Consider the following 13,212-nt stretch of genomic DNA (forward strand, 5'->3'; position numbering starts at 1 on the left):
TATTTATAATAAATTTTCATACTTAAATCAGAGAAACTGATTTCGAATAATTGTATTTGCTCCCTTCTAATATTTAATAATTGAAAAAGAAAATAATTATGAAGCAAATCTATTGATTTATGACCGTAAGATTTTGTTTTGATTAATTATCTTAACATTTTTGTTTCACTAAACTGTTACAAATTTTGTTAATAGATATATAATTTTAGTGAAATTTATGTGAAATCATCGTATTTTGCGTATAATGTAACATGAAAAGCTGAGAGAAAAGTTGCTCTGCCGAAAAAATACGAATACAGGGGCAAGTCAATTTAACGTTGGTTAAATGGCTATCTCGTTAATTTGGTGAGATATCCCTAAACTGAGAACGGTTTTGACAACTAATTTTTGTCGCAAAATTTGGCAACAAATCTCCAAAAGTCGCCAAACTTGGCGATATTTGGGTACGGTCCTTGTATCACAGTAATAGATATTGTAATTAAAAAACTACAATTAATGCTCTGTGTAATTATAACAATGTTTGGCTCTCATATGCCTTTTAGTAATTTCGAGAAGCAGAAAGTACTAGAAATATCTCAGCGGCTGGGTAAAAACTATATAAGACCGAAGAGAGTAACAGTACCTTGTTTGTTGTTTTGAGTTTTTAGTTCAGAGCCCCTTCGGGGTATTGAGATATCCATGAAAGCTTCGTGTTTTAGATGCACTTTGCATTGCGTTGTGTTTAACGTTCTTAGTAATTCTTAGTAACTAGTGATTTTGCTTTGTTATAGTGGGAACAGATGCCCGAGTATTTCTGTCGAAAGTTCTGGAACTCCGACGTGTTTCTTTTGATAAAATAAATTTTATCATCGGACTTGTGTGTATTAAATTTATTACGAACAGGTACACACGCAACAATACTTTAGGCACCTTATACCAAAATGCATATTAGTTTAAATATAAGTAATCATCAGGTTTCAGAGTTTATCAGAACGAGTCGCAGCTTAGGCTGGGTGTTGCAATTAGCTTGGTGGTGAAGATTTTCTTGCTGTGATTTTTTGTGAGTAATTAATTGAATTTGTGGATATTAATGTGTAAATTTCGTGAGTAATTAATTGAATTTGTCGAATTGAAAGCTGAATATATATCATCCGCAAATAGGTGGAACTCTATTTCAGTTTTATTAGCCGTCAGGTCAGGGAATGGAAAATCATTCGGCAGTCTTTTAGGGTTTCTGAGTAGTGAGTTTGTACTTGAAAATTTGAATAGCGCAGTCCGATAAGATAAGTTGCTATGATTGAAAGGACTTAAAATTTTATACTTCTGCTTTTTCGCTTCCGTTTCATATTACTAAACTAAATTATATTTTTCATAATGTTCAAATGAAATACTGAGTTCCAGTCTCCTTCTGCAAAACTAACAATATATACAATAGATGACATTTTGGTAGAAAAAGAGAAAATGATCTAGATTAATCGAATTTAAGATTTTTACACCAATAACAATAACGTCAAAAATGCTATTGCTGTTAATCACAGAAAAAAAAATTTTTTTCTCAAAGAAGCCACTGCAATTTCACTAATTCATTGGAAATTCTTTATAAACGCAGGAATACATTAAACTCATAAATACCCGTTGCACTATTTTAAGAAAAGGATTTTAAATAAAAAAAAAGAATTCCTTTATTAATGGACAGCTATTATATACATGTTAAAATTCTTATGACAAAATCCTTCTTTCTTTATGATTTGAGACCAATTTTCAATTTTTTGCAGCATTAATGGATTACACATTAATGGATTTTTCACATTTTGATCATAAGAATCCGTAAGCAAAGCTTGAGAGCTTCTTCAAACTTAGCAAACTTTTCTATCAGCTGTTCAGAATTCGTTTCGTATGTTGATTTTTCCTTTTGATTGCAAATAGTTTCTTCAAGAATTTTATCTTGCATAAGGGATGAAGAACTTAAATTAAAGAGCTTTATAACTTTGATTCACGTTTTGATGGTTGATCAGGTCTTAAGACAGAGACTTGGAACATTATTCTATATGCGCTCTATGCAAATTTAAATGCTTTGAAGAGATTAAGTATGAGTAAAAATGATTAAACAAACAGCTGATAGAAATTCACTATCCAAGTTTTAATATTACACTTTGCTGATTATAATATACGTTGATATGTAAATGTGGAATTCTCCCGTATAACCCGGTTAGGGTAGAGGTTTTGCGAGGTCTGTGACAAGTAAGCCAAGACATTGGGACAGGACAGTGCAGGTTCATGAAATTGTTAAAACGAATAAGAAGTAAATACAAAATATCATGTAAAAAATGCTGCAGATCGAAGAAGAAGGAAGCAATGAAAATGTAAGTGTAATAGCGAACAGAATGAGAAGGGCATGAAAGTGCAAAAAATGAATAATGGAGAAAAACTACAGTGAATAATAAATTTAACAGGAGAAACATAAGTGCAGATTCAGCCTGATATAGCTTTACAGATATGAATTGTTTCTTGAGAGAAAAGGTAGAATTTCTTTTGAGTGAAAGCTTGAGGGAATTTAAAACTCCATAGGCATTGCTGATAATTTTGCTTGAATGGGTGTTCTATGTAAGTTTGTTGTATAAAATGATACCAAGGTACTTCGCTTTGTTAACTTGAACATATTTGAAAAAAGATGTTCTCGCGGCTTGATGATGAGAAGCTGCCACCTGCCAGGATTAATACAGACTTTCCAATTCTAGTCCAATCAGTTTCTAACTCGCAAATCATTCTTCTTCTATTCTGCTGGAATAAGTTTGAAGTTGTTTAATCTCATGATTAACATTTAGGAATTTAACCGCCATTTCCGGTCGTACGTAAAACATGCGAGAAGGCTTTCTTGGGTCAGGTTATGAAAACTCTCGTGCGTTAATAGGCTAGAGTGGGCCAAGGGCAGATCCCTAGGCTCAGACTTTATGTTCCGGATGGTAGAGACGGTCTGTTTTTGCCTGTCTGCGAAAGTCTTATAGTGAGAAAATAGTTAAGGATGAGAATAATCTGTCTGGCGAATTTATTGATGATAAGTTTATGGAGCAAGCCTTCATTCCGGAGTCGGTTGAAAGCATTCGCGACGTTCAGCGTGAGGATTGCGATGTGTAGTTTGTTGTGAAATGCAGATGAGGAGAAATTAATAATACGCAAGAGTTGCATAATAGTGGAGAATTTTGCATAGAATCCGTATTGTTCTTTAAGAAAAGAATTCAGTTTGGAGGACATTCTCTTGAGTATGACATTTTCCAGAATCTTGATCAACGAAGGGAGAAGATTGATAGTTCTGTAACGTCATGTATGGTGCTATCCTTTCCCAGCTTCGGAATCATGCAGATTACTGCGTGCTTCCAGGTGTTGTGGACGTAGCTAATGTAGGGACATCCGTTGAGGATGCTCATAATTTTTGCAGGAAGATTTCTGAGAGTCAGGTTATTAGTTTTTGTCAAGATCAAGGGACCTTTTGGAGTTAAGCTTTTTAATTATGTTTGTAATTTCAATAGAATGGCAAAAGTCTGCGAGCAGAAGAGACATTGAACCAACAATGTTTAAGATAGCGAATAAGAATATCATTAATCGGATTGTTGGGAGTCAGGTTATTTTTAAACTGGCGTTCTAGATGAACGGCGAAGGTTTTCTCACGACTTTGGTCTGTAAAAGCGAAGTTACTCCCATTGTAGAGGGAAAGGATGATGGGAGTTTTGTTTTTGAGACGCTGGATGAATCTTCAATAGCTATCATCTTCAATAGCTATCATCTTCAGTGCTGAGTGAAGATTCTTCGCTTTCTATACTAATATCATATGTATTAAACTTTTTACTTGAAGCCGTTAATTAAACGAAATTTCAGACATTCACAATAAAATGAGCACTTACCTTCTGATAACTTGAGAGTATTTCTGTACCACAAAACTTTGGGAGCAGGTTTACCACCAGACACTTCACAAACTATCGACAAGCTCTCTGACATCTTTATCTGCTTTTCATTAGCATCACTAATATCAGAAACATCAACGATTTTAATCGACGTTGGAGGCACTACAAGAAATGTTTTTAATTTAATAATCAACAGGTAAGAAATGTGATTGTGAATTGAAAATTAATTATCATTTTAAATCATCTTCATTTAAATGGCATAATCTAAATCAGTGATCTTTCATTATACCATAAACTAAGGGATTCAGGGCTACATGAAAGAAATTAAATAATGTAACAGAAATGAGCATGGAAGAGATTAATTTAATGGATGAAATGAGTACATATGTTAAAAATGCAGGCTATGATAAAAGCTCTCAGATTAACAAAAAGTGGAGGAAGAAGCTAAAGGAAAACCTAATATTTGAAATTTTCAACTTAAGTGCAAACCGAAGTGATGAAAAATTAGAGCAAACTTAGATAACAATGTGAATCGTCTTTTTCATCCGCCCAAATAAACAACTAGCCGTCCAAGTCTTTGCAAGTATATAATAATAACAATAATAATTTAGTAGGTTTATGTTGTATGTATGTAATTTGTATATTTGCTTAATAAGCAGATGAATTTTAGATCTGATAAATATGTAAGGTATCGTTTAGTACATTAACCAGTTATTATATGTAAATTCCCTTTCCTATACTCCAAGTTTCTCATTTTTCAGACAGAATGTAAATGCTAGCTCGTTTAACAACCAAATGAGGTAGAAAAGAGATAATATTTAGAGAAAGGTTGAGAGGATAGACTCAGAGCGTGTTCTGCATGTCCTGAGAGCAGCATTCTGCGGCGTTGCGTTGCTTTTGACATTAGGCTTGTCACATCGATTTTTAGTTCACAGCCAACTTCACAGTTGTGTAGCCGTTGGCTTTAATTGTGTAGTTGTCAAGCCAACAGTTGTGTAGCCGTTGGCTTTAATTGTGTAATTGTCAAGCCAACAATTGTGTAGCCGTTGGCTTTAATTGTGTAGTTATTATTTAGTCAAGCCCAATTCTTAATCTCTGATTCAAGCTGTAATTGCTGGCTGTATTTTGTAAGCATGAATGATGTCTTATGTTAACTTTGAGTGAAATAAAAGGGTTATCTATAGCTTTTCCCTGTTTCTGTGGTACTTGATATAGTGATAATTCACTTCTAGTCTCTAAGACGTTTCAAACATTTTATGCTTCCAAGGAATACAAGACGTTATAAATTTTATGTTGCAAAATTGCAGCCTTGTTCATTTAATGTCACTAAAGTATTTAGTGATATGAATACTATATATTAATATACTTGCCACTGTTTAATGTTACTGTATATTTAAATGTGATCTGAGATGGTTCTCAGAAGTAAAGTTTAAATCTTGAGATTATGAAGATTACTGGAATACCTGGACGTCAATAACGTTGTTAGAGTCAATCCCGAAAGCACATGGCTTCAAGTTGGAGAAATAGGAGGCGAAGCCTTTGGGAAACTTCTCGAAATAACCTGTTAATTTTCCAAGTGAGCACAAAAGAGTTCCTTCACTTGTTAGCTAATGAGTTGTTTCACAATCTTCCATGAAGAGAGAAGTCTCTTAACATTCTATTCTTGTAAAACACGAAGGACTTAAGGTACAATAACAGACCGAACCAGTATTAATTTAGAAGTCAAACAGCAAAAATCAGCGTTATATTTGCAAATTTTCACAAGACTAGTTTCGATGGTTTACCGAACCATCATCCTCAGCTGCAAAAGCGCAAATGAATGAGATAAGATATAATGATTAGATAAGATAAGTAAGACTGGACAGGAGTCAAGCTACTGGCGCCATCTGTTGATGAAACCAGAACTAAAACATCATTTCTCTAAAGGCACAGATGGACTAGAATTAAGATCGTTAACTAGAACAAAAAGATTTTTTTAGTGTGAAATGCCTCTAGAATGTCTATTTCACCAATGGAAGATGTTTTTTGAATAATTTTGGCTGCAGAAAAATTGAAAGTGTGATTTTCGGACCAACAATGCTGAACAACAGAAGACTTCTGTGTTTCCTTTTTTCTAACATATGCTTCCAGTTCCTTAACACGAAATTTTAAGGCTCTCTTAGTTTGACCAATGTAAATTAAACCACACTGGCAAGAAATACTGTAAATACCCCAGGAATACATATCCGGAATGGGGTCCTTGAGTATGGAACTCGGAATTTTATTGATAGGAGAATAAACGACCTGAAAGTTAAATTTCCGCAAAATACATGCAACTTTATAGCTAACTGATTGAAAGAAGGGAATGACAACAGAATTTTTATAATCTCCTAAAACAAGAGTGTGCCTTTTGGTGTTGAGAAAGTTTTTTGGTGTGAAAGGTGTTGTTTGGAGATGAGAAATTTTTAACTGCTTAATCAATAATGTTGGGTGATAATCCCCTGTCAATAGCTACTGCTTTTAAATAATTTCATTCTTCATCAAGAGATAATTTGGAGAAGCAAACTTAAAAAGCACGGAAAGCATAGGAATAAAATGAAGCTAACTTTTGTTTAGTCGGATGACATGATTTGAAGTGAAGGCAAATCGATGAAGGTTTACGGTAAAGCGTAGTACTGAAGTTAGATGTGTTACTTGTAACCAGAATGTCTAGAAACGGAAAAGAATTCCAAGTCTCAAGTTAAAAAGTGAACATGAATAGCTGAACTGAAAGTGAACTTATCTAATCGCTATATCTTATCTCGTTCATTTGCCCTTTTGCAGTGAAGGATGATGGTTCGGTAAAACTATCGAAACTAGTCCTATGAAAATTTGAAAATTTGATACTGATTATAGTTGTTTGACTTCTAAATTAATACAGGAATGACTTGCTGCCGAAAACATTTTCAGTAAGGGTATACCTTAAGAACCATGAGAAGTATTCTCCTCAAAGAAAAATAAACCATGAATGAAGTCTGTAGTAAAAACCACATCAGAGAGTCATGAATGCAAAGCTTGTTTATTCACAACGCTGGGATTTGCTGCATCTAATATGAGATAGTTCTGAATTACACCCTGTGCGGTTTAAGGTAAACTGCTCCTCGCTGTGAGCCATGTATCCCCAAGGGAGTATTTTCGCCAAACACCCGTAAGCAAAATCACTGCTTTGAAGCGGATCTTGAGGGTTCAGCTGGATATTTCGCACTGTACACCAAAGGATAAACAAATTCTGTGACACTGATCAAGCACTTGTCGACGAATATCTGGAATAGGACATCCTGGCAAGACACCGACCATTCTCTTCAAACTTGGTAATCATCCATTTCAAGCCATTCTTCATTATAGTCTCTTTTTGACAAGCAATTCAAGTTGCATAATTCTTGCACAACATCTAAATTTTCACTGCAGTTCTGATAAAATAATTTGACCAGTAAAAACTCCATCTTTCTTCCTTAAAAGCTTGATTGAAAATGAACTTACGTCACTGATTACTGGCATTTTAAAGAGTTTCCAATACTCATAAGGTCGTTCAGGGGCATCTCGACACTTGGGAGATCGCGACACTTTTAAGGGAGTCCCTTAGCAGAGTGGTCTGTACCCTGGTGTCGCATATGGAAACCACTGTATTGGAATAACGTAACAGTGTAGTGCATCATTGTGAATCGAAAGTGTTGTAAAGTCAGAGATTGATCAAGAAACTAAATATTAATAATCTGTCAGGTAAGTTCTTCATACTGATTCAGAAGTCAAACAACAAAAATCAGCGTTAATTCACAAAATTTTCACAGGACTAGTTTCGATGGTTTTACCGAACCATCATCTTCAGCTGCAAAACCGCAAATGAACAAGATAGGAAATAATGTTTAGATAAGATAAGAAAGCCTGGACAAGAATAAGCAAGTGGTGCCATCTGTTGGCGAAACCAGAACTAAAACATAATTTCTCTAAAAGCCGAAGGCAAATTTGGATTGGAATTAGGATCGTTAACTAGAACAGAAAGATTTTTATGAATGTGAAATGCTTCATAGTTTACAATGCATAAAGTATAAGATTGGCTTTGATAACGATGATAAACGTGGACGATGGCTTCGATTTTTGGCGATTTCCAAATGACTGGCTAGTGAGATATATATTCACAAAGCCTACAGACCTTTTATTCTACGGTCTGCTCTCATTGGATAAAACGTTTTCTTGGCGGTCATTTTCGTATTGCGAGTTATCGCCTTGTAGGCTTTGTAACGAACGCCAAACACACCTTGTGGGCTTTCAGTACAGAGAAGAGAAACGGGCTTTGTTTCGTTAGATAAATTTTTATTTTATAAATGAAAGCAAAGGAGAATTACGTGAAATACATTTTAAATAACCTACTGATCTTATTAATAGTTTATTTGTATTTGGATAAAGAATGCACTGAAACTGTTAAAAGTTCGGTGATTATTTACCAAAAAAGTGTTTACTTGGAAATGGTATATGTACCTTTTTACGATTTGTGTTAGAAAGAATCTGTTGTGTAAATTTCCATGGCGCATTAATTTATGCAAGTAAAGGAACATTAAAAAAAAGTTTTCAATGAAGATAAAATAAAAAGCACATCAACAAGCGTTGTGCAAGATCTAGACTCTGAACATCGCGGGGAATGTGATGTAGTAAAATAAATCAAAAAGGAAAATAAATTAAGTCAAAACACTCAATAAACATTTAAGGGCGTCGAGTACCTATTCCTTTACTTAAATTATGAGTAGGTAAAACTAAATTATATTTATTCGAGGAGGCGCTATTTCTGCACTAACGCTTTTTGGTACACCAGGCTTACAAAGAAATAGCAAAGGCGATGGAGTAAAAGTCGCCAAACACAAGATTCTCTAACCCCACGTTTACTGTTTTAACCAGTCGGAGCAAACCGTAGTAGAAAAGGGTCTGTAAGCTTTGTCAATATGCTAGTGAGATCAGGCATTCAGGAACATGAATGTCTACGCAAAACGTTTTCATAGCCAGTCAGACGAAGGTGCTGCCGTCTTTTATAGAAATGTGTAACTCGGGGAGATTTCGACAGTAGCTTACGGGGAGATCTCTACAGTCGAGTTCTCCCTTATCGGCGTGTCGAGTTCTCCCTGATTTGTATATTGTAAGTCAAGTCTGTTGATTTGTCAAATGGAAGCCGGAAGATATGGCGGCTTCCATACGAGAGGTGAAAGAGAATAAAATGTCGCTTGCAACTGCAGCCAAAAGATTCGACGTCCCGAGGAACAGATTAAGGGCCAGGGTACTAGTAGGTGCAGTATCAAATCGGCAAATTGGAAAGGGAGCAACACTAGATACTGCTATGGAAAGGGAAGTGGTTGAACATATATTACTGCTGGATTCCAAGGGTTTTGGCATGACCGTAAATGATATTAGGAAGCTAGTATTTAAATTTGCGGAGAAAAATAATCTAACGCACCGGTTTAACAAAGACAAGACCAAGGCAGTATATGACTGTGTATATTCTTTCTTAGAAAGACACCCTTATTTGTCAATAAGAAAAGCACAAGGTTTGTCCTATGCACGCTCCAGAGGTCTCAATAGAGACGAAGTACGAACATTTTTTGACAATTTACGGAAAATGTATGATGCGTTGAACCTGTGGGAAGAACCGGCAATAATTTTGAATGCCGATGAAACTGGACTGTAGCTAATTTTCAAACCTGGCAAAAAGATTTCTTTCAAAGGCAAAAAAGATGTGATCCACGCGACGACAAAAGAAAAGGGGTCTACTGTTACTGCCATTGTTTATAGCAGCGCAACAGGAAGTGCCACCCTCCCCCTTTGTCATAATGAAGGGTGTTAAGCAAAAACCGTCTTATGCCAAACATTTACCAGATGGGTCAACGTTAGAAATGTCAAACTCTGGATACATAACAAGCGAAGTCTTCAACAAATTTCTTGATCATCTGAACAAACACAAACGACAAGGAAAAATTTTACTCATTATAGATGGACACGCCTCTCACTGCAAAGATCCGGATACACTGGATAAAGCGTCAGTGTTGGGAATTGAGATGCTATGCCTCCCTCCATATACCACTCACAAATGCTAACCCCTTAATGTTTCATATTTCATGAGCCTAAACATTTCATGAGCCTACCAGGCTTACAAAGAAATAGCAAAGGCGATGGAGTAAAAGTCGCCAAACACAAGATTCTCTAACCTATGAAACTAAAGCATTTTTATACTGAGCCATGCAGGAACTTTGTTCGCCACCATCCAGGAAAGCGGATCGCCAAAGAACATAGACCTTATAAGAAATAGACTAACCCAAACGGGTTTTCTCCCTCGTCTGAGGCGTTGCCGGCTGTCACCTTGATCACATCCGGAGGAGTAGGGACGACTTGCAGAAATTTAACATTGGTTGCCTACTGCAGCGTGTATAATTGTCAAGAAAAATCTGGTTCTAGCGCCCCATTTCACAAAGTAGAATTTCTACATATTTTTATTTTCGAAATTGAGATTGATTTTTAAAAATTTAGCATATTTATGAAGCATAATTAACGTTCCAAATAATTATAAAGCTATTGCATGCTTTCAGGACTGGATATTTTTTTAGCTTTTCCTACGCTGTAAGGAAATTTGTAACTACTTCTTTTAGAAAATAATATTTTAAATCTGAACTAATAGAAAATTTCAAACAAGCAATTTTCTCTTGCAATTTTTATGCTTTTTTATTGGTGTACAATAAGTAAAAAATACTAAAATATTTAAAAACGAATTTTTTAAAGTTTTGTTTAAAATTCTAAATCGTGCTGCTTTTTTTAAATTATAGATGAGTATTATAGCACAATTTCTATAAAGGAGTTTTAATTCAATTATATTTCATAATACATCATAGTGATAAAGACTTTTGATTCCTTAAAAATTTTATACATTTGATTGTAATATTAAAATTGTATTTAACCGTAATAATTTATTTTGCTTGTATTTTATAGTGATTATTTTTTTAATTTATTTTTAGTTCTGCATAAGATTTTTTTTTATTTACAGTTAATTTCATTTATTAGCCCAAAGGGGCGGTAGCCTAGAAAGGCTGTTAGTTTCGAAGCGGCATTTTGCGCTGTTTTACTATAAATGTCCCTGTCTCCTTGCAAATTATTGTTACCAAATATTATCGCCCTGTATTATATGTAAAGAAATTAAATAATGAAGAATCTGCATGATGATAAAATAATGAATATGCATGCATGTATGTTTCTTGCACTGTGACAAAAACGACAGTATCTAGAGCCATCAAATTTTGAATAATGTAACCCTCAACCCGAACGGCCGAATTTCGAATTTGTTTTAATCTATTTCATACTTTGTAAAACTTTAACGAATTTTTGATTAACAAACTCAACGAGTTCAGAGCGAGTATTGTACGGAATATAACAGTTTTATCTCCAGTGCGGAAATTCTAAAGATATGCTGCTTTCAAGTGTATGTGGTTTACGGGCGAAGAACATGATATTCAATAAATATAGGTAACACACAAAACTTTAAAAAAAGAATGCTTCTAGATTTAATTTATCTTTTTTTTTTCCTTCATTACGCTCAGAAAATTTTATGCTCCGCATTTTATGAAATACTAAAATAACTAATCCACTTTAATGTTAATAATTTAATGATCATATAATAAATATGTCGTTTTGTAATGTTGTTATAGTTTAGAAAATCAATGCCTGAAAATGTTCATTAAATTAAAAAAAAAAAATATCAGATCTTGTTTAATTTTTCCTTATTTATTTGAAAGCATCACGTACTATCAATCTTATTTAATTTTACTTTATTTTTACGCAAAATTAAGTTCATAAATGTTTTGCTTAGATTTTTACCGTTTTACCAAAGTAAAGATGTTTGTACAAGAATTATGCGAGAAAAAAATGCGCGAAATGCAGTAAAAAGTGCTTTAATGAGATATATTAAATCCTATTTGGAAAAAACTGTGGCTTTCATCATCTCATCACTATACAACGCATCACATTTAATAATTAAAAAGAGTTATGTGATACAAACGCCATAGGTTTCAGTGTTAAAGTAAACCAAATCGTCCCTACTCTTTCTTGCCGACATGTCGGTGACGCGCGCCCCGCCCACTGGGTTAGTCTATATCTTATAAGGTCCATGCCAAAGAAGACTTCGCAGAAATATAAAACTGTGCTCCGCCCACTTCTGTTATATGCCTCATCTACTACGCCCACGATATTCTGTGTCTTCGACACAGAGGAAGGAGGACGCTACAGCCGTAACACCTACGAGGAGATAGTTATGCCAAAGTTTGTATGCTACAGATGTGCTAATTTGCTTTTACGATGTGAATTTTATGCTTCAGGTATGTTAAATCGCTATTTTACCCAAGTTATGAGACTGTTACATATTGCCACATAGGATATGATTCAAGTGCACAGGTCTGTTCCAACATTTGGACTTATTATTCACTTTTAGGATACCCCACTAAGGACAGATATAGGTAGGTAAAGACTTCAGGGTTGTATACCTATTAAATAAGCGAAGATCTGTCACCTGTGACCTATCAAGCAAGCTTGGGATAAGTCTGCTACATCAGGCAAATTTGCCAATGGCTTTCGCCTATAGAGGTCATCATCACCATCTACTGCATCAGCTTCTACATTATTTTCGGAATTATCCCCTATACCAGCAGTACAAAACCACTCTGTACGGAATAGGAGAAAAAAACCAGAATCAGCCATTATAGCATCCCAGTAATACAGGACTCAACTGCGCAGTAAAACACCAACACAGTTATCTAGACGTGAAGGAGGAACTCAACCCAGCACCTCGAGGGACCTCGAAGGCAAGTGAAAATTACTGTGGCGAGTCGGTGGGTTCTATTTTGATGATGCTGCCGGACAGAAATGTGTGAAATGTGTTGGAGAGTGCAGTACGTGGTTCTATGAGGCGCGTGTAGAAAATGGAAATCATCCCCAATTTACATGCAACCAAGGAGGTTAGAATACATGGAGATGGTGTCCCTGCTATAGGAGTACAAAGAAAGTGAAGCAGGGGGAAGGAAATAAGCCACGCCACGTGAGGGCAAGAAAACGATTACCTCACTAAGGGAAGTGAGGTAGAGTTCTCACTGTATTTTCTGCTTTTGTATGCGTAGATGTGAAAGGCCTAAAAGGCACAGAATTGTGCCAGCGAAACAATGTCTACATTTCCTACTTCATGTCCATGTAAAAGAATGTTTTAAAATGTGCATAAACAAGTAGAATAATCGAAATGTGTGTTTCAATGGCCTTCAAGAAAGTTTGAGTATTTTCTTTGTGTAAAGTACACGAAGAA

At 35.1% G+C, this 13,212-nt stretch overlaps 1 protein-coding gene across 1 annotated transcript in view; it reads right to left on the bottom strand.

Annotated features, from left to right (window-relative positions):
- Positions 1–13,212, bottom strand: part of LOC118195164 (nephrin-like) — a 393,767-nt gene that overhangs the window by 158,029 nt on the left and 222,526 nt on the right. Inside the window, exon 5 of the mRNA XM_085827181.1 lies at positions 3,879–4,040. Coding sequence (XP_085683307.1) covers positions 3,879–4,040 — 162 coding nt within the window. The remainder of the gene's footprint in view (positions 1–3,878; positions 4,041–13,212) is intronic.

Source organism: Stegodyphus dumicola, chromosome 11 (assembly GCF_044657685.1).
Source record: "Stegodyphus dumicola isolate Sdum_Otavi_A_Nest chromosome 11, ASM4465768v1".
In the NCBI taxonomy this organism is placed as follows: domain Eukaryota; kingdom Metazoa; phylum Arthropoda; class Arachnida; order Araneae; family Eresidae; genus Stegodyphus; species Stegodyphus dumicola.